Source organism: Anarhichas minor, unplaced genomic scaffold (assembly GCF_050575085.1).
Source record: "Anarhichas minor isolate MPS153535 unplaced genomic scaffold, ASM5057508v1 ptg000079l, whole genome shotgun sequence".
NCBI classification, from domain to species: domain Eukaryota; kingdom Metazoa; phylum Chordata; class Actinopteri; order Perciformes; family Anarhichadidae; genus Anarhichas; species Anarhichas minor.
Window position 1 is genome coordinate 3,884,109 of NW_027466525.1, and position 21,293 is coordinate 3,905,401.

General features: G+C 43.2%; 4 protein-coding genes across 7 annotated transcripts; 1 reads left to right on the plus strand and 3 right to left on the minus strand.

Annotated features, from left to right (window-relative positions):
* Positions 1-967: 967 nt before the first annotated feature.
* LOC142937960 (uncharacterized) lies at positions 968-1,989 on the minus strand. Its single transcript, XM_076081107.1, has 3 exons — positions 1,945-1,989; positions 1,664-1,750; positions 968-1,558 (listed from the first exon to the last, which is right to left on the minus strand). Exons 1-3 carry the CDS (start codon positions 1,987-1,989, stop codon positions 968-970), a joined length of 723 nt encoding a protein of 240 aa, XP_075937222.1.
* A 5,301-nt stretch (positions 1,990-7,290) lies between these two features.
* Positions 7,291-8,601, minus strand: LOC142937950 (uncharacterized). Its single transcript, XM_076081086.1, has 3 exons — positions 8,462-8,601; positions 8,148-8,243; positions 7,291-7,863 (listed from the first exon to the last, which is right to left on the minus strand). The coding sequence occupies exons 1-3, from the start codon at positions 8,504-8,506 to the stop codon at positions 7,291-7,293; spliced, it is 714 nt and encodes a 237-aa protein (XP_075937201.1). The 5' UTR covers positions 8,507-8,601.
* Positions 8,602-10,600: 1,999 nt separating this feature from the next.
* pbx2 (pre-B-cell leukemia homeobox 2) lies at positions 10,601-16,822 on the minus strand. The gene is made up of 8 exons (XM_076081102.1): positions 16,500-16,822; positions 15,730-15,803; positions 14,542-14,786; positions 13,678-13,868; positions 13,109-13,244; positions 12,700-12,841; positions 11,976-12,070; positions 10,601-11,490 (listed from the first exon to the last, which is right to left on the minus strand). The coding sequence occupies exons 1-8, from the start codon at positions 16,745-16,747 to the stop codon at positions 11,416-11,418; spliced, it is 1,206 nt and encodes a 401-aa protein (XP_075937217.1). The 5' UTR covers positions 16,748-16,822; the 3' UTR covers positions 10,601-11,415.
* On the plus strand, positions 16,373-20,307 carry gpsm3 (G protein signaling modulator 3). Of its 4 annotated transcripts, XM_076081105.1 has the most exons (7): positions 16,373-16,857; positions 17,150-17,230; positions 17,568-17,664; positions 18,075-18,600; positions 18,873-19,038; positions 19,290-19,531; positions 19,645-20,307. In XM_076081105.1, the coding sequence occupies exons 4-7, from the start codon at positions 18,121-18,123 to the stop codon at positions 19,783-19,785; spliced, it is 1,029 nt and encodes a 342-aa protein (XP_075937220.1). In that variant the 5' UTR covers positions 16,373-16,857; positions 17,150-17,230; positions 17,568-17,664; positions 18,075-18,120; the 3' UTR covers positions 19,786-20,307. The 4 variants fall into 4 exon arrangements, with proteins under 4 accessions (XP_075937220.1, XP_075937221.1, XP_075937218.1 ...); XM_076081106.1 differs by lacking the exon at positions 17,150-17,230; XM_076081103.1 differs by having other exon boundaries at positions 16,374-16,857; positions 17,150-17,664.
* Positions 20,308-21,293: the final 986 nt, after the last annotated feature.

Below are 21,293 nucleotides of genomic sequence, written 5' to 3' on the forward strand. Positions count from 1 at the left end.
GATAAAGAGACGCCAAAAGTTCAAACTCTTTCCCATGGGAAAGGAGGAAATGGTGCTGCATTTACAGCTTTATTGCTTGTTAAAACGGATACATCACTGGAGAGGGGGGCACAGAGAGGAGATACTTCCATCGTTCCCACGCGCATTTGCCGACGATTGAAATGCAAATTAGCTACAGATCGAGAGACTTGCTCGGTTAAAACTGATGCAATTAAATGATCGGGGCAGTGTCTATTAAGAACCGTTTGACGTACGCCAAGAATACATTATTTACGCAGCAAATAGCGACTTTGGCCATAACAACAATAAAATATCTATTTACACGGGCAAAACATTTTTTTCTTTTATTTAAATTAGTAAGATCTGACATTACGCACAGGAGTGGCAACTTTTACGCACGGCTTCCCCTCAAGTTAAAATGATTTATGTAGTTACTTTAGAAATAGGTGTAGAATAATAAAATGCTAACGATGTATGAATATAATTATGTAATGTTTGTTAGTTTTTCCAAGTAAAGCAGTGAGGATTAAAGCTCGTTCCACTGTGTGAAACGTCACCGCATGGTGCCTCTCATCCTCACGTGTGCCTCAACACAAGTCCACACTTATGCATATGCTCCTTCAAGACACGTGCCAGCAAACAATCAATGAACGCATAGACTTTTAGTGATTTTTTTCCTTTTGTTTATTTGCAAATGACAAATAGAATAAATTAAAAGGTGCAAAAATACTTCACAATATGTGTCACAATGAACACGAGTCGGCCCGTAAGGGCCGGAGCAGCACTTGGTGTGGTCACAATAGATTTACAATATCAACAAATGGATCAGACTTTACAGAAAGCAGGAGGCCCGAGTTCAATAGATTGCACGGGAAATGTCCTTGTAAACGCATGCTCTTATTTTGTGCATATAACTCAGCATATTAGAGTCATTAAAAGTTCATTTTCTGAAGTCACTGCGTGGTGATCAGGGCCACGGCCTCCACATTGACTGGCTGACCTGTTGGCTCTGGGACGGGCTCTGTTTGCTCATTTGACTCGCCACTTCGTGCGGCTGTTGGGGAGTTGATGTGGCAGAGCTATGCGATTCCCCACGGGTCTGAACACAACGTGGTACGGTGGTGAGGGCAGGCGTGCACAGTCTGAGCCCGGATCTCTGTATCAGCAACCGAAGAATGGACCTGGAGGACTTCCTGAGAAGAAGCGAGCCGGAGGAGGAACGAGCTTCGGTTCTTCTTTGGGCACATGCAGAATCAGAGTCTGAACGGGCTCCTTTGGTTCTCGTTTGGACACCTGCAGGGTCGGTGTCTGAGCGGGAAAAGCGAGCGGCAAGAGACGCATCCAGTGCTGCTCCGAGCCACAGGCCTTTCCCCTCAGGTCCCAGGAACTGAGCAGCTCTCTGCAGGCAGGTGGAGAAGCCGTCTTGGAAAGAGTGTTTCTGACCTCCACCACCACCCCCGCCTTCAGCCCTCATCTTGTTTCTTTCAGCAGTGTCCTGCAGGAAGAGGACTGTGTGCTCGAGTATCTCAGCTTTCTCCACTCTGCGCCGAGACGCTTCCTGGGACAGAAACGAGGAGTTAATAAACAGTTTCACAGCCTGCTCTAAAAGGCTGCTAGTTGTCGATGTTGAACAAGTAGACCACTCGAGTTTTGTGGTCTTTACCTGTTGCTGTAGCAAAAGAGTCTTCAGGCTCTCCAGGCTGCGGTTCATTCGCTCCCTTCGACGTCTCTCCACCTGAGGTTTGAGACTCTGCGAGACAGAAGCGAGAGTAGAATGAATGAATGAAATGAGACCAAGATGTGGAATTGTTTCAGTCTTTACAACAGTTCTGCTTTTGTCCCGGTCTACGGAGCAATGTGCATCAGACAATACAGATACCAGAGCCTGTGTTGGGCTACGAAATAATCAGAAATATTAGGTGAAGGCATGAATGATACAAGTACCTTTCTGTCGGCCTTTGCGTCCTCTGAATCCTGAAGCAATTTCATGATTGTATTCCAAGAAGCTGATAGCTGCAGCTCTGCCGGCGTTTCAGTCAAAGCTGAATGTGACATCAGAAACGTTTGTGACAGCTTTTATGCCATAGGTGGGCGTGGCGTTAGGCTCCACCCACAACCTCTGATCACAGATTTTATTGTACTCCAGGTTTTTCTACTCCATGATTAACGACTTAGTTTAGGTTTTACCAAAGTGGTTTATGTCTTTAAAATGTTCAGCATTACAAGTGAACGGCTGCTTTGTTGTGACTCTTTTTTTCCTGACAGTCTGCTCCAGTTTAAAAGTTAATGTTGGATATTTTAGTGGAAAAGAGAAGGCTTTTATTAAGCACCCTAAAAGAAAGTTAGACGTGAAATATGTATGTATTTATTCATTCAATCGTACATTGATGTATACATTCCCCTTTTAAACATTTTCTTAATTGTCTGCTTTTAACACTTTTTGACAAAGATCAATGCGGACTGAACACGCGTCTCGACCCTTCCCTAATCTGCGGGCACGTGCAGCTGCCCCGCTGAGCGTCAGCGGCACGCGCATGTGAAAGGTGTTACCCGCTCGTGTGTCTAGTTTTACATATGTGAGGGGAAGCAATAAACATCCGCCAAAACAGCGTGAAGCTCAGACAAATGACCGTGGGCGACTTCTCTCACCATTATTATGGACGGCCAAACGAGACACGTCCGCAGGCCGACACCGTCAGAAGAAAAGGAGTGTGGAGACGAGAAAACCTTTTGAATAAGCGCCCTTTCACTCACTCACTGATGAATGAGGTTCTCATAAATATAAACATCTGCAACAAGGGTGACTGCGGCTTGCGTAAAATCCACTCTTTTATGCGCATGTCCTTACACTGTTGTCTCTCTGTTTGCGAATAAAACCACAAAACGAAGTCAAAAACTACAGCTTAAAGTTACATATATCTTATTTAATTCAAACCATGTTTGTTAATGTACAATCAATCTGCAAAATATGCAGAAAATAGCACCTATGTCGTTAAAATGACCTTTACGCGCGGTTCTGCAAATGCAAATAATGAGATTAAAACCAAAAGGCACGTCTCACGATGTCTTTTGGACACGCAACGCGTGGGAACCCGAAAGTCACCTCTCCCTCGAACACTCTTTGTTATGATGTATCGATTCTAACACGTAATAAAGTGTAAATGCTGCTCCCTGGCCAATTTTGCCGTGAGAAAGAGTTGAAGGAGCGACTCCCACATTTTCACATCAGGACAGTCTCTGACATTCAGTAAACAAAACTGGATCAAGTCGTTGTGTTAACTGTTTTCGGATCATCTACAACTCTCTTTTACTATTTAAGTGTCTAATAATTCCGTAGTTCTCAAGGACAACCGAGATGCGCGTAAAGTATATCCTTTTACGCGCGACTCTTCCAATTGACGTGATTAGTTACAGTACTAAAACAAAAATGGGAGAAAAATGTTCATAAATGCTCACTCCCAACTCGTCTAACACCACCAACGGTTGGTCGTTCACTGTTACGATTGTTCTGAGTGTCCCACGTCCGTGTGTGGGAACCTTCGAGCCACCTCTCCTCCAAGCACATTTGTCAACGAAGTATCGGTTTTAACAGGTAATAAAGTGAGACTGAAGCCTGTTGCTCCACGTTCCTGATGGGAAAGAGCTGGGGGTCGCTCTCCCACTGTCACACTTCAACACTTGTCTGCATTTGCCATTTCGACTTAAGGCCGTTTGTTTATATATATTTATTGCCTTTTGGCTTGGAGAACATGTCCACTTGCCTCATTCTCCTCACAGCATCATAACAGTTTATCTCCATGCACATTGTGTAAGCAGTTTGTTTTGCAGTGATGGAAGAAGTACTCAAATACATCGAGTAAAAGTCAGCAGAAAATACTTGAATCATCAAAGTAAAAGCAGGTTCGGTAGTAGGCCTACAGTGTCCCCTGTGACTGATGTTTATGATATTAGATTTTTAAATTGACGGAGCAACATGAAAGCAGCATTTTACTGTTGTAGCTGCTTGAGGTGGAGCTAGTTTAAGTTTAGTCCAGTGGTTTCCAACCTAGGGGTCAGGAACTTCTTGGGGTCACCAGATAAACATGAGGGGTCAGGAGATGATTAATTGTAAAGCAAAGAACAAAAAATAACTCTGCAACACAAATATGTAATATTTTGAATTCTCTCCACACTTTTTTTGAATGGGAAAATGGATAATAATAAATGATCATTTTACTTTTTGGGGCCTGAAACAGTTATTCAAATGTAGCCATCTGAAAAGTTAAGAGAGGAAATCATTGTTTTGTGATAAAAGGCCCCAAGCTTTTTAAATAAGGAACACAAGCCAAATGGATGGGAACCACTGGTTTCATCTAAAAAATGTGTTGTGCTTTATAACCTTATAAAACAATCTTTCCCTCTGAAATGTAGTGAAGTATACGCCTAACATACAATGGATACGAGTGATTTAGGTGCTTCATAATTTTACTCTTACATTTCTTGAGTGAATACCAAACTACAACAACTAGACTATAAAATATAGACTTAGAATAATAAATACCTTTGACATTATTAGGGCTCGTTTAGCTTATGGTTACATTTTGCTGTTTGATTTTAGAGTTTATTTATCACTCATCGGTTAAGAACTATACTGTCTTGAATAACTTTTAATTTTAATTTATTTTTTAGATGCAGGAACAAATGTCTCTTTGTTATTTTACCCTAAACGCTGATTCACTAAAGCCATTTGAGGCCCACACGTGCAGCAGCTCCGGCAGCACGCGACCACATCACACCTGATTCAAACACGTGCCAGCTGAAAAGCACCTCAACAGACTGAATTCTTTACAAGCACAACTGCAAGTTCTTTTTAAAACACGTTTGTACATTAGAACAACTCTTACTGGTCAGTCCCGCGGAGACATATAGAAAAATAATCTTTCAGCTGAGTTTAATGTATACCAGGTTGTATATTGCTTATTTATCAGCCATATTTTGGCACGTGCCTACGCCTTTGTTGGGAAAGACGTGATACAAATGTCACAGAAAATGTAGAAATGTCTTTTTATTAACTTAGATGAATAAAAACCGCAGTATGTGTTCACGAGACACATCAACACGCTGAGGCTGATAGAGACTTAACACCGAGTCAGCGCACTGAAACAGTTGTGACTAACGAATATGTAAAAGATGTCAAACAACGGGGACAACCTCGGCGCGTGATTTGCGTCTGAGTGACCAGTGTGTGTAAAGTGAGTGCGTGGGAACCTGAAAGCTCGCAGTCCTCCACACACTTCTTTTATTGACGCACTAATACTAACAGATAATAAAAGTGCAAATGGGGGCGTCACTCTCTTGTTCCCACGAGAAAGAGACAGAAAAGCGTCTCCCATGTTGTCTCACATCAGTGTCGTAACGTCAGACTATAGGAATTGCGGTTGTCTGCCAATACAGTAAATATCAATAAATAAATATCACATTTTTAAGGCAATATTTTACTGAACGAGCCTATAGAACTTCATCTAGTTTGGATTTGTTTACATTTAAGTAAGTTTTAGTTTACAGGCCAAAATATAATTGAATATGATTTCTGGGCTACTCGTCACCAAACTCGTGGCACATAATTCTGTGTATTGATAACTAACTGGACAGTCACAGATGTGTTTTTTTTTAACAAAACGTGTTATGTCGGTGTCAAACAATCCTGATCAACAATCATGCAGCTTTAACCAGACAAAAGTCCTGTTAGTGTGACTGAACTTCAAAGGGCTGCAGGTCACGATGTGTGAAGACACGTTTGGTGTGAATTTACACCAGACACGCGTAGAAAACAAATGGCCTGTGAGCAGCTGGGGGTCGACGCAGGAGACAGAATGAATACTAATTAATATGAAAACGCACGTGGGCATGAGATAGAAGGGTTTTTCAGATTATTCAACCTCATCCCGTCAGGTAACCGGTGTGGTAAAGACAAGGGATTTGGATAAAGTGAAGAAGACAAAGCAGTGAAATGTTGTGCTGTAGAATTCTGAAGAGGTTTAACAGGCCCTCTGCAGTTACATAGCCAATGTATCATCATTTTTTCTATGAAATTACATATAAGAAATCATATAACAAGGTATTTTTTCAGAAACAGAACAAGTTTGGTCAGACTTCTTAAAGAACATAACGTGTATGGCACACTGTGTCAGGGCTGTAAACTGAAGCTAAATCTGGATTGTTATATGATGTAATTTGCTTCTTTTTGAAAACAAATGTGGTAAACTTTGCACAGACTGCTCCAGGCTATATTATCTTTTATTATCTTTTTTTTAATGTATTGGTTTAATCCCAAAAGGCATTCAAAGTAAGTGTGTGAGCAGGGCTATCTTTGATGTCTTTGAAGTGAAAGCTGCTACTGAACTCTTTCGCCTCATGGCCAGACTTCACACCTGGAGGATGTAGCTCTGCAGGAGGCCGCGCTTCACACCGCCCACTGCAGCTAAAAAGAGCTGTCAACGTCAGCGCAAATAAAAGAAGGCCTGCAGCTTGCAATGAAAAGAAATAAATAATTGAATACGATGCTTTTTTCCATTTTAAGAAAGGTCTTTATTTTATTATAATAAAAAAAAAAAAAAAAGAGAATAATTCTCACCATAGGGAGACATCCAGAATAAATTAGTGTGCAAAATAGACAAGATATATATTTAAGGGGAATAGATGTTATTCACAGAGCAGCAGGTGTCATTGATGCCAGCAGACATCGTGGCACACAGGTGAATGTGAGGGGCTGCGTGGGGCTCACCCAGCCTCCAACCCTGAGGTCCCACACCTGGAAATGTGATGGATGGACACTTAATCATCCACTTCAGTATCTTCGAATCGTGACAGCAGATGAATAGAGCAGTACATGAAGGAGGACAGAGACGCTTCAGTTGCAGGATACTCACCTCTTCACTTGCTCTTAAGCACAGCAGCAGTCCCAGCTGGACACCGTGATCCAGCTCACGTGTGTCCCCGGTTTGGGAGAGTCCCTGTGCCGTTAGCAGAATAGATGGCTGCCCCACTGTCTGCGCTCGTTCAAAGGCATTAAACAAGAGTAGTGAGTCCAGCCCATCACACATACAAATACAATTACAAAATACATTATTTACAGGCTTTGAGGTTGTGGTTGAACACCAACACCGTTATGAGTTATCAAAAGTCCAGAGGCCATTTTTTGCAAGGATGCAATGCACATATTCATTCAGGAAGAGTACAGTTGGCCCCAGTGAATGTTAAACAGTTGTTAGAGTCATCAAATGTTCAGTTTCAGAGGTCACGGCCTGCTGATCAGGGCCAGGGCCTCCACAAAGTCTGGCTGACCGGGCTGCTCTGGGCCGGGCTCTGTTTGCTCGCTCGTCTCATCTCAAGCAGATTTTGTATCTGAGCCTGTTGGGGAATCGTGGGAAACCCCTGCTGGACTGGAAGCCGGTACGGATGAGTGACGCTGAAGTCAGTTGTGCGCGGTCTGTGCTTGGACTTTTGCCTCAGCACCCGAAGAATGGACTTCGTGTGCGGCAGAGAGCTGGAGGACGAGCGGGCTCCTTCGGTTCTTCTTTGAACACCTGCAGGGTCGGAGTGGGAAAAGCGAGCGGCAAGAGACGCATCTAGTGTTGCTTCGAGCCACAGGCCTTTCCCCTCAGGTCCCAGGAACTGAGCAGCTGTCTGCAGGCAGGTGGAGAGGCCGTCTTGGAAAGAGTGTTTCTGACCTCCACCCTCATCACCACCACCATCAGAAGAAGAAGAAGACGAAGAAGAAGCAGCAGAAGAAGCTCTCGTCTCGTCTCTTTTGGCAGTTTTTTGCAGGAAGAGGACTGTGTGCTCGAGTACCTCAGCTTTCTCCACTCTGTGCTGAGTCCCACCCTGCATGGAAACATCAGTATGAGTTAATGGAGTCTGCTGGCAGTAAGAGGCCTGGATGGTACATAATGGTATAATAATTTCACCATTCTAAACATTCTTTATCTTAACATATGCAAATGTTTAAATGTCTCTGGATAACATTATATCATGTTTAGGGATTGAGAAGAGTACAGTATGTGTTATAACATGTTTCAGAGCCATACAATGAGTTTAAATACATGTTTGTAAAACTGAAAGCAAAATTAAATGTTATTTCTTTTCCCTATAAAAGGTTTTTTTTTTACCAGTTGTTGTGGCTCTTGAAGCAACATTGTCCTCAGACACTCCAGACTGTGGTTCATCCTCTCCCTTCGACGTTTCTCCACCTGAGATTTCATGAACTAGAAAGAAAGGGATTAAAATGTTGTGGGTATGATGCAAAAGTACAGCAGTGGAAAATTAAATCAAATTTACTTTGATTGAAAAATGTTCTTCCAAGCTTTAAGGATTTTGTCTGGGACACTTTCAGCCATCTTAATATCCAAGCCATCAAAATAGCAGTTGTTATCTATACTCTATACAAACACAAGTTAGAACATGCATTGAGAATTATTTTTACCTTTCTTTCGTTTGTTGCATCCTCTGGTTGCTGTAACAGTTTCATTGTAGACAGAGGTCCAGTCGGTCTGTCTTTACCCGGTTCCTTCACAGTGAGCAACTGGTGATAAGGCAATGTGGCTGGTGTCCCGGGCTGCTTCTTTTACCTCCTCCAAGTCGGTCCATCAGACTCCTCCTCCTACCACCACATTTTACAATCGCACCCACCCACAGCAGCCGACCACCCCCTCCCCTCAGCTCCTCCATGTCACCGTTTTATTTTATTTTCGGTTCTTTGAATTAAATTAAATTTACTTATTTTACAAATCCCTGATCTGAGGAATCTATTTCACCTTGATGCAAAAAAAAAAAAAAATCAACGTGTGCTTAAAACACAAGAGACAAAGTATGAAACTTTGCATATTACGCGCAACGTCGTGCGTAAAAAGCCATGCGTGAAATGAAAAGAAAATATTAAATTTGAGAGTTTACGTTTAAAATATTGAAAACACAAGTCACAATTAGTTTTCTTTCGAATGCATACATGGAGCCAACACTAACCTCGCCGTACTGTTACTTTGAGCATAGCTTTTTGCATTAGAAAACAATACACAAAGGTGGAAAATAGCGAACATCAGTTATTGGGTCGATTACTTGAGTTACTTGGATGCAGTAATGTCTGTTCAGCTGCGCCCCTGAGAGTGCGTAAAAAGCATTTGTGTACCATATGAGGTGAATAAGTCGGCACTTAAATCCATCTCTTCAGCTTGTTTATTAATGCACCACAACCGGCGACATCTTCTGTCCATGTTGACATATCTGGTGCCAACTTGAGCAATTATAGACTACCTATTATTTTGCCAAAAATAATGTATTGTTCTGCTCGCTAACATCCCTTTTGAGAGGTTATTTTCCGTCTTTCTTTCTGAACTCCGCGCTCACTTGCGGCATGTGCTGACACCTTGCCGTTCACACTTCACGCCTTTGCATTTGTTAGTCGGTCCGCAGGGTGAAGGTGCAACAGGTTAACCTCTTTGCATTGACACCTCCGTGTCACTCACAATAGACCACGCGTGCCTTTTGGGCATCTGTCTCGTGCTGGCGCCCCGTTTAGCAGCGCAGCAGTTGTTCGACATTTGCTCGTGGAAACCCTTTGATGTCGCCAGGCGACCGTGGGAAAGCCGAGAGACGGTGGCGACGCACACGTGGCAGCTTTTTGAACAAGTGGTCTGAGCCATCGGGGGCCCTCAGGGGTCCTTTGAGGAGGTCGATTAATTAACAGCCTCGATTGCATTATAGCTGGAGCACATGAATCCTGCAGCTACTCCACACGATAACACACATCTACTCTTGAAAAAAAAAGTGGTATTATTATACGTTTCCAGTTCCACGCATAAGGAAACAATCAGTTTGAATTTTAAGTTACTGCCATGTGTAATATAGGCTTGCTATGACTTTGTGTATATTTAGTATATTGTGTGCATTTGATTTGTCGGTTTATCTTATTTAAGGCGCTGGCCAGGGACAACAAATTCTCCTTTTTGGCTATCTTGGGCTCACACACGGTTCTTTATGTGCATCACTATCTTGTTAAATAAACAAATTAAATAAAAAGTGATTTAAGGAATATTCACCATGTCAGCACCATATTAACTACATGTTCAAATGAAAGGTGAAACTACATTTTGACACAGAACCGCTCCATCCAACAGGGTGAGAAGATCAGACAATCATACAGTCTACCAGATGACATGTTGTGCTTTAGTGGTGCAAATTCTCCAACACATTTAAAGTCAATAATATAACTAAAACCGTAAAGTCTTTTGGGCAGTTTCCCCACTTTATAGTTCAACTTTGCACCAATACAAATACAATCACATGCTGTCCAGTTTTCATCATTTACCTCTTCAATATAAAAGGTACTTACAGAGAAAACAGTTCACAACGAGAGCTGTGGCTTATCCAGCATCAGAAATCAAATTCCAGTCACCTCCATTGTACTGAGGGGGGGGGGGGGGGGGGGGGGGGGGGGGACAGGCAAACACTCCAAAACTATTGGGAGGTAAAGTTGTGTAACTATGGTGAACCAACACTTCAATACTGCTCGTTTATACGCTTCAAGCCTTTTGACCGGTTACACAAATCTGGAGCGATCACCATCTAGTTGTGAATACAGAGAGTCTTTATTGTAAAAGAGGTAGAGAGAATACAGGTGTTTCACTGTACAGAAAAAAGACAGCACTGTTGATATGCTCATTCAAACCACTGATATGGACTCACACACACACACACACCTCATCCATTTTACAGGGACACATCAGCCCGGTAGAAAAACAAAACAAAAAAACTAACAAAACAGAGAAACAAACGCACAAAATCTTTGGATTTTTCTCTATTTCCCTCTCATTCACTGAATGCATTCTCTCTTTCTGAGCTGTTAAAATGAAAATAGTTGTAGCATTAATAATAAAACAGCAATAATATTAATAATAATAATGATATAGTGTGCTAAAAACAATAATAATGCTGTGCCCGTCCTCCCCCTCCCAACCACACACACATCAGTAACATGTCAAAATTAGTGGAAAACAAACCCTCCTGATAATAAAACCACACCTGCACACACACACACACACACACACACACACACACACACACACACACACACACACACACACACACACACACACACACACACACACACACACACACACACACACACACACACACACACACACACACACACACACACACACACACACACACTAGCATCCGTGCATTCAGCTAAACATACTAATGACCCACGCTGAGCGGTGAGAAAAGACAAAAAAACACAACTTACATTTAAAATAGTCAAACCAAACAAACAACGTACAAAAACAACTGCAGCCAAGTGGGAAGTGTGATATCATTCTTCTGGTCTTTTCCGTCGTCAATCTTTCCGTCGCTGTCGTTCTGTGCCAGTGGGCGGGGCCTTCAGTCAGATTTTTCCGAGTGGTCGCTGTGGGGCGAGGCGCCGGGCGAGTTTCGACCCTGCCAGTTCCCGTTAGACTGAGAAATCGAAAGATAAACAAGTTGTGACTTGTGTCAACTGCACATGAGTCACATTACTGCCAACTATTCTACGCAATCTCAAGATGTTTTGGATTGATCTCACATTCACCATCACAGTTCATGTGTGAAAATAAGTTCCAAAAGTCTAAAAACTCATTTGAGATAGGCAATCCACCACTTTAAACCTCACGACTGGTGTTGCTTTGTCAAAGTTATGTTACATATCAAGTGCTTATTGGAAATGTTGACATGACAGGACCTGAGAGCTGGGTAAGGAATTACATAATTTTGAAAAATGCAAAAATAAGTGGGCAACGGGTTAAGAGAGGAAACCACGTCTACTTCTCCATGACGAAAGCCTCGACGACAAACAGGACAGCGGCAGCAGCTCGGAAAATAGCGACGTGGCACTGAATTTGAGTCACCGGCCATCCTTATCATGTAAATATGTGTGTCACTACTTCATGAGTGGTTTAAAGTACCTGCACTCCAACTTGGTAAGCAGACTGCTCGCCGTTCACAGGCGGAACCCCGAGGAACAGGTCAGCTGACCCGGACAGAGAGAAGGACCCAGATCCTTAAGAAAGACAAAAACAAGAGCAACCTGAGTCAGTTTCAGTTATTTTGTAGCAGCACTATGAACATGCTATTAAGGGTATAATGGAATTTTATATTGTGTATTATATTGCCTTCAAATGTGAAGAGTCAGGATGTCTTTCAATAGGGAACAAAGACCAACAATGTGCAAAAACAAAAAAAGGAATTGAAATGCTCTGCATTATATCAAGCCTCAGTTTGTGACCGGTGTCTCAGCATCTTACTGTCTCAGCTGTCACATTACGAGTCATACACTAGCTCGCCAGCTAATCAAAGTCAGTAGCAAACTGAGCTATAGCAGGAAAAGTGAGGTTTGTAGCTTGTAAGTTACTAAAGAACAATGCTGTAAAAACCAGTGCAAACTTAATTGTGCAGCAGTTCAAAGACAAACACCAAAAACTGGCATTACAAGTTGTCTTTGTTGCTTCCTCAATGCCCGACAGCTTCAGGCATTGTCCATTTTTCCTCAGCCTCGGGTTATGCATTGTGTCCAGCTCAGCCATATGATTGACAAGTTCCCGGGACGTGGACTAAAATGAGTGAGAAGAAGGGCGGAACTGCCTCGAGGCGAGCAGGTTGCACACTGTGGCTGTGCTCGTCTTTTGGTACCTGTGGAGTTGGGAGTGTGCGGGGAATCGCCGCCCGGTCTGACCACCAAGGCCGTCTTCATGGCATAAAGGTTGGCCTCCTCTTGGAACTTGCCAATGTTTTTCTTGTAGCGGATTCTTTTGTTGCCAAACCAGTTGCACACCTGGCAGCGAAAAAGACAATACCAGGCTCAGTGAACACGCTAGAGAATGATTGATCAACCCTGAACATTAAATCCAACACATACACAGCAAAAGCAGTGTCTTTAAGCTTGAGAGCAGAAAAACTTTATTTGTTCACCGACTTTAAATCTCAATGAAACACAGCTTTAGGAACATTGAATGTTCTTCTTAGATGTTGTCAGAACAAAACAAAAAAACCTCAATCTTCCCAAAGCTGCTGGTTGCTAAAAGTACAGTGAGTGGTTTACCTGAGAGACGGTGATTCCACACAGTTTGGCGAGATCCTCTTTGGCTTCTTCACTGGGGTAAGGGTTGGACAGGTGGGAGTAGAAATACTCATTCAGGCCCTCTGTGGCCTGCTTACTGAAGTTGCGCCTTTTGCGCCTGATGAGACACAAACAGGTGATAAGTATTGGAAAAAAGCAACTGTGATAAAAAATAGTTAGTTTTAAGATGCGGTCAAAGGTCCCATTCCTGTGCATTCGCACATACAGCTTTAAATGGCTACTGTTGGTTAAATATGCTAATCAACAGTTAATATATTCTACCTTTAAATGTGAATAAAAAGGTACAAATTGACATGATAATATATTGGAAAAAGGGGCATTAGTATTTCAACAAAAACGTTTGTCACGTTCGATTTTTTTGCACTCATTTACTATTTAAAACCATAATAATTGTTGAGAATCCAAGCTGACTACAGCTACTGTCCTCCAAAAAGGGGAAAGGTGCAACCTGTTCAATGCCACAGTGCAAGCCTACTCAAAAGATTTCCAGTTCTATTCCTTTCAACAAAAACAACAACCGCACACACTACCTGGCATCGAGGAAGCGGGACCTGAGGATCATGACTGCCTCACAAGTGCTCTGCTTCAGCTGGGTCTGGATCGTGCTGAACTTGCGGTGGATGATGCCCACCATGCGCTCAATCTCCCGCGGAGTCACGGGCCGCGTGCGCGACTGCTCCCTCAGCAGGTTCATCACATGGGTGGTGAACTCCGTGCATGCCTAGGTGGGGGTGGGGGTGGGGGGGGGCACATGAAATGACGAATAGTGAAGGACAGAAATGTGCAAAGCAATGAAGCTGTGTGTATCATTTCATGTTAGTTTGATGTTATTTAGAAACGCCTGTTCTGAATCTTTTCTTTTTTTTTGTTTTAGTAGAGAAGAAAATGAAATGTCACGAGAAAACATTCAGAAAACTGGCAGCTTAGTATTGCTATTCTTGTCAGTAAGCATGTAGCATGCATAAGCATCATTACTAAAGGTGTGGTATATCCATAAAGCAGCTGAACTCTATACAACTTTCCTGTAAAAGGGTTGCTTTGTCTTACATGCTCAACAGGCCACTTAAACAATTTAAAGAATAATTTAAAAGTAAGAAAACAATATGGTGAACAGGGTTTTGAATAATAGCACACAATCAGGCTTTGGTGTAGGTTGGAAAGCGTGTTACCCTGATGTTCTTAAAAAGCCTCTTGTCATACAGAGGTATGGAGCCTATACCTGGTGTGTTTTGATTAGCAAGATAAAGACAGTAGTGTATTTCCCAGTGAAGAAAAGTTATGTGACTGCACCCTAGACCCAACATGCCATTGGATTATGCTTCTGGCGAGCAGCTTTAGTACAAGCAAGCATGTACGGACAGTGTCAGCGCTCGTCTCCTGTTGCGACACGGTACCTGCTCATACTTCTCCAGCTCAGTGTGGTAGATACCGCGAATCTGGCTCAACTTGCTTTTGTAGTCGGAGTGTTCGAGCGAGCTGTCGGGTGACAGCCCCCCCGAGCTGGTGGCAGCAGACACCGCAGCGGCAGCCCCACCACCCTTCTCGGGCCCCGCCACACCCTCCGCTAACAGCATGTTATCCAATCGCACCAGCTGAGGATCCTGGGACTCGTCCTCCTGGGCGTTCCTCATTGACAGGCCTGTCGATGAGACAAATGTCAATTGGCTTTTGTGGGTGAAGAACCAACAGCAGACTGTATGAATGTGTGTTAATGTTGCTTTAAAGTACAGTCGTATCATACTTCTCGCATTCACATCAACTGAAGCCTATGCAACTGCTGAATTCATGCACGCATTACTTGTTTTGGTGCAACTCGTAGGTCAGAGTTGACTCATAAGTACACAGGGTCAGCCAATAGAAACACCAATGCACTGTGTTCGGAAGTGTGGTAGTCATTACTTAGTAATAATGTGCCATCACCTCATTATGTGCATCACTCTCACATCCTGTTTACAGTAATCTATCTACTCAATAGTTATCTATTACCCACATCAGATCATCCTGTGGAGGGGCTGAGTGCAATGCAATTTCGCTGGACTGAAAGCAACCTCTACGGTGTCTTTGCAGGATTTTTAAATAGTATTTCTTTAAAAAAAAAAAAAAAAACTGCTTGCTTTTACAACAAAAGATAAAATCAAATAATTCTTTTAATCATACATGAACATATCTAGCAGCATTACTCACCACCCTCTATTTTTCTGTAACATAAACTGTTGCCAGTACTGTACTCTCATCAAGCAACCTGTAACATGTATTGTATTGCCCTGCAGGCATTGTCTCTTTGACCAGCTGCTGTCGTTTGTCTCTATTTTTACACCATATAGTGTTTAACATAAAGACGTCCATGTCCCTGCACATTTGGTTCTGACATTGCAACATATAGAGTTACTGACAACCGGAGTCATATTCCTGGTATGCAGTGTGTATGATTGTATTGGTTTCTGATGACACACTGTCAACACATTCTAATAACGCGGCAACAAACCCCACTGCACATCAAAAACGCAGCAAAGGCGGGTTCACATTTTGAATGCACGATGGTTGACACCGACAACATCAAATTGATCTTAAAGCAACGTTACCGGTTTTTTCCTTGATCTCGCACAGGACGCTGAATAACGCAGGTTTCATTCGGTGACAGTTGAGGGCATGTTTCCTGTGCAGAAAGAAAAAGAGCGTGACTTGTAGCTAAAATTAGCACAACAGGCTAACTGTGAGCATGCGGTGGAGTGTCGATATTCAAATTGACCAAAACAAAAACAGAAATTAAGTGAGTGGCCAACCAACAGCTACGTTTACCTTTCCCATGGCTAATTTAGCTAGCTTCTGACAAGCTAAGTGCCAAGAGGGTAACCGTTCCCTGGTAATATGTCTGTAAATGACAGTCAGTAGATTCAGTCGCATTTTAATTCGGTTCCCAAATAATTGGGTGTTAACATGTGTAGGAAGCTACATAGTTAACGTTTGCATTAGCGCTCAATGCCTGCTAGCTGCTCATTGTAGCCTTAGCTAGTTAGCCATGGTTGACGCAAGCTAACTGTGGCTAACGATAACGTAGGTTTGAGACCACCGCTGCCAAAATATATAACGTTAGGTGTTAGTAAATGACAACAGAGAAGCAATCAGCGTAGGCTAACATAACGACATATTAGTCTGAACAGGTTAGAGCAAAAGCACTTCGTTTTCGTTAGCAACCCGTTGCTAATTGGTTAGCAACTAGCTAAATAATCTAAACAAAAGATTGAGGTTCACGAAACTTTTTGTCAATGCGAGTCTTAGTCGACAAAGCGGAAACACACAACGTTGCAGCGTCGATAGGCAAATTAAAAAAAAAATCAAAGCTAATACTAACTTTGCTTGTGCCTCGTCCAAACTTTGGTCGGTGATGGTCATTATCTGCTGCAGTATGTCACCAATATCTCTGCGGTTTTCATGTCCGTTTTCTGTGCCCTCGAGGCCCGAGTCCCCCCCGTCGGACCGATGCTGGGAAGGTTGATGAACCGAGTTAAGCGCATGCATCCCGGGGTGGCCGCTCACGCCGAGTCCCCGGCCGTTGGAGGGCCCGTTGCCCGTCAGAGGCTGCTGCTGCTGCTGCAACATCTTCAGCGACGCACAGTGGCGACGACTGCTGCCCAAACTGTGCTCACAGACAGTCAACACACGGGCATCGGAGCACAGAGCAGGGATCCCCTAGCGATCGACAGGAAAAGGTACAAGCCATGTCAACAACACGCTGCACAGCCGACAGTGAAGTAGCACTGCTGGGTTAAATGTAACCACAACAGAACATCTGCACTCAACGCATTCTCACAAAGTAGAACTGTGAGTGTGTGTCATGGAACAATATGAATAAGATCAAACTAATTAAAATGGTGATTATGTGCTCTATTGTCATCCTAGTTACACGCATCAACAGCGACATAATAATTTGTTTTTTAATAATGTCTCTGGTATAACGTGACAGCTTCTCTCACTTGTCTGACTCTTAACTTCTCGTTTTAGCTGCAAGTCAACAGGAAGTGTGCCAAAACCACATCAGTGTCGGAAGAGTACTGTGCGCCTGTTTCAACACGTTGCAGTCGGGTCTGTAATGAACAAATGAGCAGCAGTTAAAGCAGTAGCTGCTTTTAACAAAACAAAGTTTATCTCAAAAGACGAAAACCTTTTCTTTGGACCATGCGCAGACTAACCAAAGTGCACCATGAGGGTTCCTTCTGCTTTTTTAACAGTCATATGTCACAATAGCATGGCTTGTCAGATGCGGGCCGCATAAATAAGGGTGGGCTGTGGTAAGAGGAACAGGAAGAGAAGAGAGGAGTGAGAGAAGGTAGCAAGGCAGACAGAAAGGGCGAGAGCTTCTCACGTCAACACCTGAAACTCTTCATTGCTGCTTTTCTTCTTCTTCTTCTTCTTTATAAAGAGATTATCAAGACAAGTGACAAGCCAAAAATGCTGTGCTCCGTCTGTGGTGACTTCGAGGGATGATGCTTTGAAGAGACAAAGTTTAGGAAATAAAGGTAAGAACGAATTTACTTTTTTCTTCTGTATAGTATACAAGGCAACCTGTGTGGCAAAACAACACGAATCACGGTGAAACTTTAGGCAGAATATACAACAGAAATCAATCAGCGACAAGAGGTTGTCATCTCCGAACATGCTGTCACACACCTTTGTTGTCACGCAGTAAGTCAAAGAGGAATATATGATTTACTTTTGGATTTCCTGGCTGAAACATGTTCGAGCCTGCCAAACTGGTTTCTCATACATTTCTTTGCAAGAGAGAAAAACCCCCCACAGCTGCTCTTTAGCAGTTTTCATGTCTATTCCGAGTAACTTCAGGGTTGAGAAATGTAATGTTTTGAGTATTAACAATGGGGTGCTGCCAAGTCTTTGACCTAAACCCTGTTTCTGTGTGGCTTCTTGTCAGAGGCTGACAGGGGGATTACCAGACCCGCACAGAGATCAAAGTTGAAATGGCTGAGGAGGGGCTGCTGGAGCGTCTCGTCATCACCGAGGAGGGAGACATGGCAGAGAGCGTCGCCGAACGGGGGCCAGCGAGCAGTTCACTTGTCGCCGTGCAGAGCTGCGGCGCAGAGACGGCTCTGAAAAAGGAAGCGGAACACACAGGAGAGGACAAGAGCGGAGACGATGTGGCGAGAAAAGAAATGTGTTTTGAAGAGCAGGAAGGAGCGGAGAAGCAACGAACCAACGCAGAGCACGACCAGACGGGGGAGGTTGTTGTGACTGAAGAGAAGGACGGACAGAACAGAGGTGGTGGTGAGAGTGGAGGGCAGACACATGAGATGATGAGGATTAATAGGAAACCTGAGAAAGCCGGTGACACAGAGGATGAAAAGGCGACACAAAAAGACCCTCAAGTGGACATTAAGAGGTTAAATTCCTCTGAGCAACAACCTGAAGGGACAGAAAACCAAGAAGAGGATCCAAAAAAGGTTTGTGGACTGTTGTTATTTAGCTTTAGCTTTGGCATATGCCCTGAGATTACTGCTTGCACATGTAATCTACGAGAGAAACTATCTCGTGGTGGAAAAACAACAGGTAGGTTTTAGAGCATGTGGGAGTACGTAGGAGTCAGGTGAATTCTTCTGCTGTGCCAACAAACATTCCGTACCACTCACTGACAAAACCTTTCCTCCCTCACTCACTCACTCTTTTTTCTTTTTCTTCTTCTTTTTTTCTACCACCTCCCCGCGTTTTTTCTCAGGCTCACCGGTTAACTCCTGACTTCCCGGACGCCCTGTACGAGCTGCTCTGCACCCTTACGGAGGGGAGACGGCTCAATGACCAGCGCTGCTCCTTCCGGCTGGAGGGTGGGATGAGGAGGAGGAGGTGCTACTCTGAGCCCAACGCCTCCAAGCCGGCCAACAGAGGTGGGGGACTATTTGAGAAGCTCTACTTTGTTGTCCGTGTGAAAGTGATGAAACTGCTGCAGCTGTTGCATTTGTTTCCATGTAATGATGCTGACTCATGTTGATCAAGCTGAGACTGCATGAAAGCTCCCGCACTCGGTGACTCAAGAGTGTTTTAGAACGGCATGTTTCCACTTCTCTCCGCGACCACAGACCACTTAAGGTCACCTTCCATCTGACCATCAAAGCTCTTTTGTCTCAATTCTCCACAGTCGTGTTTTCCTCCATGACTTCACTGCAGAAAGAGGAGTTTTTCGAGCTGGTGGCCACCGCTCAGGCTCGCCGCCTGGATGACCAGAGGGCGCAGCTCGAAAAGTCTCGTCCGCCGAAACCAAAATCCAGAGGTTTCAGAGGCAGCATCAAGCAGCTCTCTTTCGTGAAAAGGCCCGCGCCTGCACCAGTACCCGTCCCCGTGCCCAAAGAAGATCTGTACAATATGATTCTCACGACACAAGTAAGCAATCACAACTAGTCTGATTAAAGGTTTTACCATGACACTAGGACTTGTTGTTTGCATGAAATGCATCATGTCAGGCATTCATTTCCTCACTTACCTTCCACCTGCAGGCCCAGGGCAGACTGGAGGATCAGCGCAGCAGGGCTCCTGGTCCCATGGACGATGAGGACTTCTTCTCCCTGCTCCTGAGGGTCCAGGGTGGACGCATGGACGAGCAGAGGACTGAGCTACCGGGCATGCTGCAAACCTGATATGGAAAACAAGCAAAAAACCACGTGGGGCTACAGTGGGAGCAGTATTGTAGCGTTTTTAGCCTATTTTCTGTTAAAACAAGTTGTTTTTTTGTCATTGACCCCGATGATGCTTTGTTTCAGGGGATTTGTATCCCTCTTGATAGCGTTGGTCAGTGCAAAAAACAGTAATGTTTGAGCAACAGAGCTTTTAATGCAACTTAAGAGATCTTAACGATGAGATTGTTAAGTTTACGGCCAGTTAGTCTTTTCTTTCCTAGTAAATAGGATCAGCAGATATGCTTTCTTATGTCGCAAAATGTATTTTATTGAGTGTATGTGACGAGTGCTTGAATGATTTTGTGCATGTTCCCGTTAATGTGGAGGAGGCAGTCTACTGATCTCTATTGTTTCTCCTTGTTTGTACAGCAGACATTAAACACACCAGGGATGGTGTTCAGGAGATAATAGCTCCAAGGCCACACAGTGCTTGACTGTAAATGGATGATTCTCCTCCAGAAAATAAACAAAATGTTTATCTGAGCCGTTTGCATTCTATCCATTTATTCAATTTTTCTCCGATGTTGTGAGGAGAGAAACCGATTTAACACGCTCTAATGATCCCCTCATTATGATTATTTTTACCTATCAAACACACAAGCCTGTAATCGCAAACATTTTAGCAGAGACACTAACGAGGATGTGTAAAACCTATTCTTTTGTTTGTGTTTATCAGTAATCGTCATTCCCTTGCTCACAAGTCACATTCCCACAAACTTGGGATGGTGTCTAATCTTTAAAACATGAATCAAAACATTCATATAGATAGACACAAGGTGGTATTGTTCCATTCATGCAGCAAAGATAAAGGCGTTCCTTTTTCCACAGAATGAATGGACTTCCTCAGTTTTGTCATTTTTATTGAAGGTTACATCGTTCCAAAGGCAAAGAGGAGATTTACACATTTAATGTGTTTTTATGGAGTATTACTATTTATTAGAGGACTCAATCAAAGACAGTTTGACTCATAAATATAGTATTAACTGTGAAGTTCACCGTCAGTAACACCGCTTTACAGTATTTGCTGCTATCAGAACAGTTACTCAGCTTGTTTTTTAAAGTCCTGATGTACTTAAATGCAGTGGTGTACAGTAACGAAGTAGAAATACTTCGTTACTGTACTTAAGTCGTTTTATTTGGATATCTGTACTTTACTTTACTATTTATATTTCTGTTTACTTTTACTTTTACTTCACTACATTTTGCAAAGAAAACTGATACTTTGACTCCGATACATTTCCCCTGAAACCTTCGTTACTCGCTACAAAATCAAATCTATCTTTAGAAACAAAATGAGTCATGAGACCAACGTCGGGGACTGTGGTGGAACACAGACTGCAAGCAAGCAGGTTTGGTGAATCAGTGGTCCTAGCTTGCAGGTTAAATCATTGGTTAATGCGCAATTGTAAACAAGTGCTCTCAAAGCCGCGGTGTTTAGATTCCCAGTGATGCCCAGGATGCTATATGCT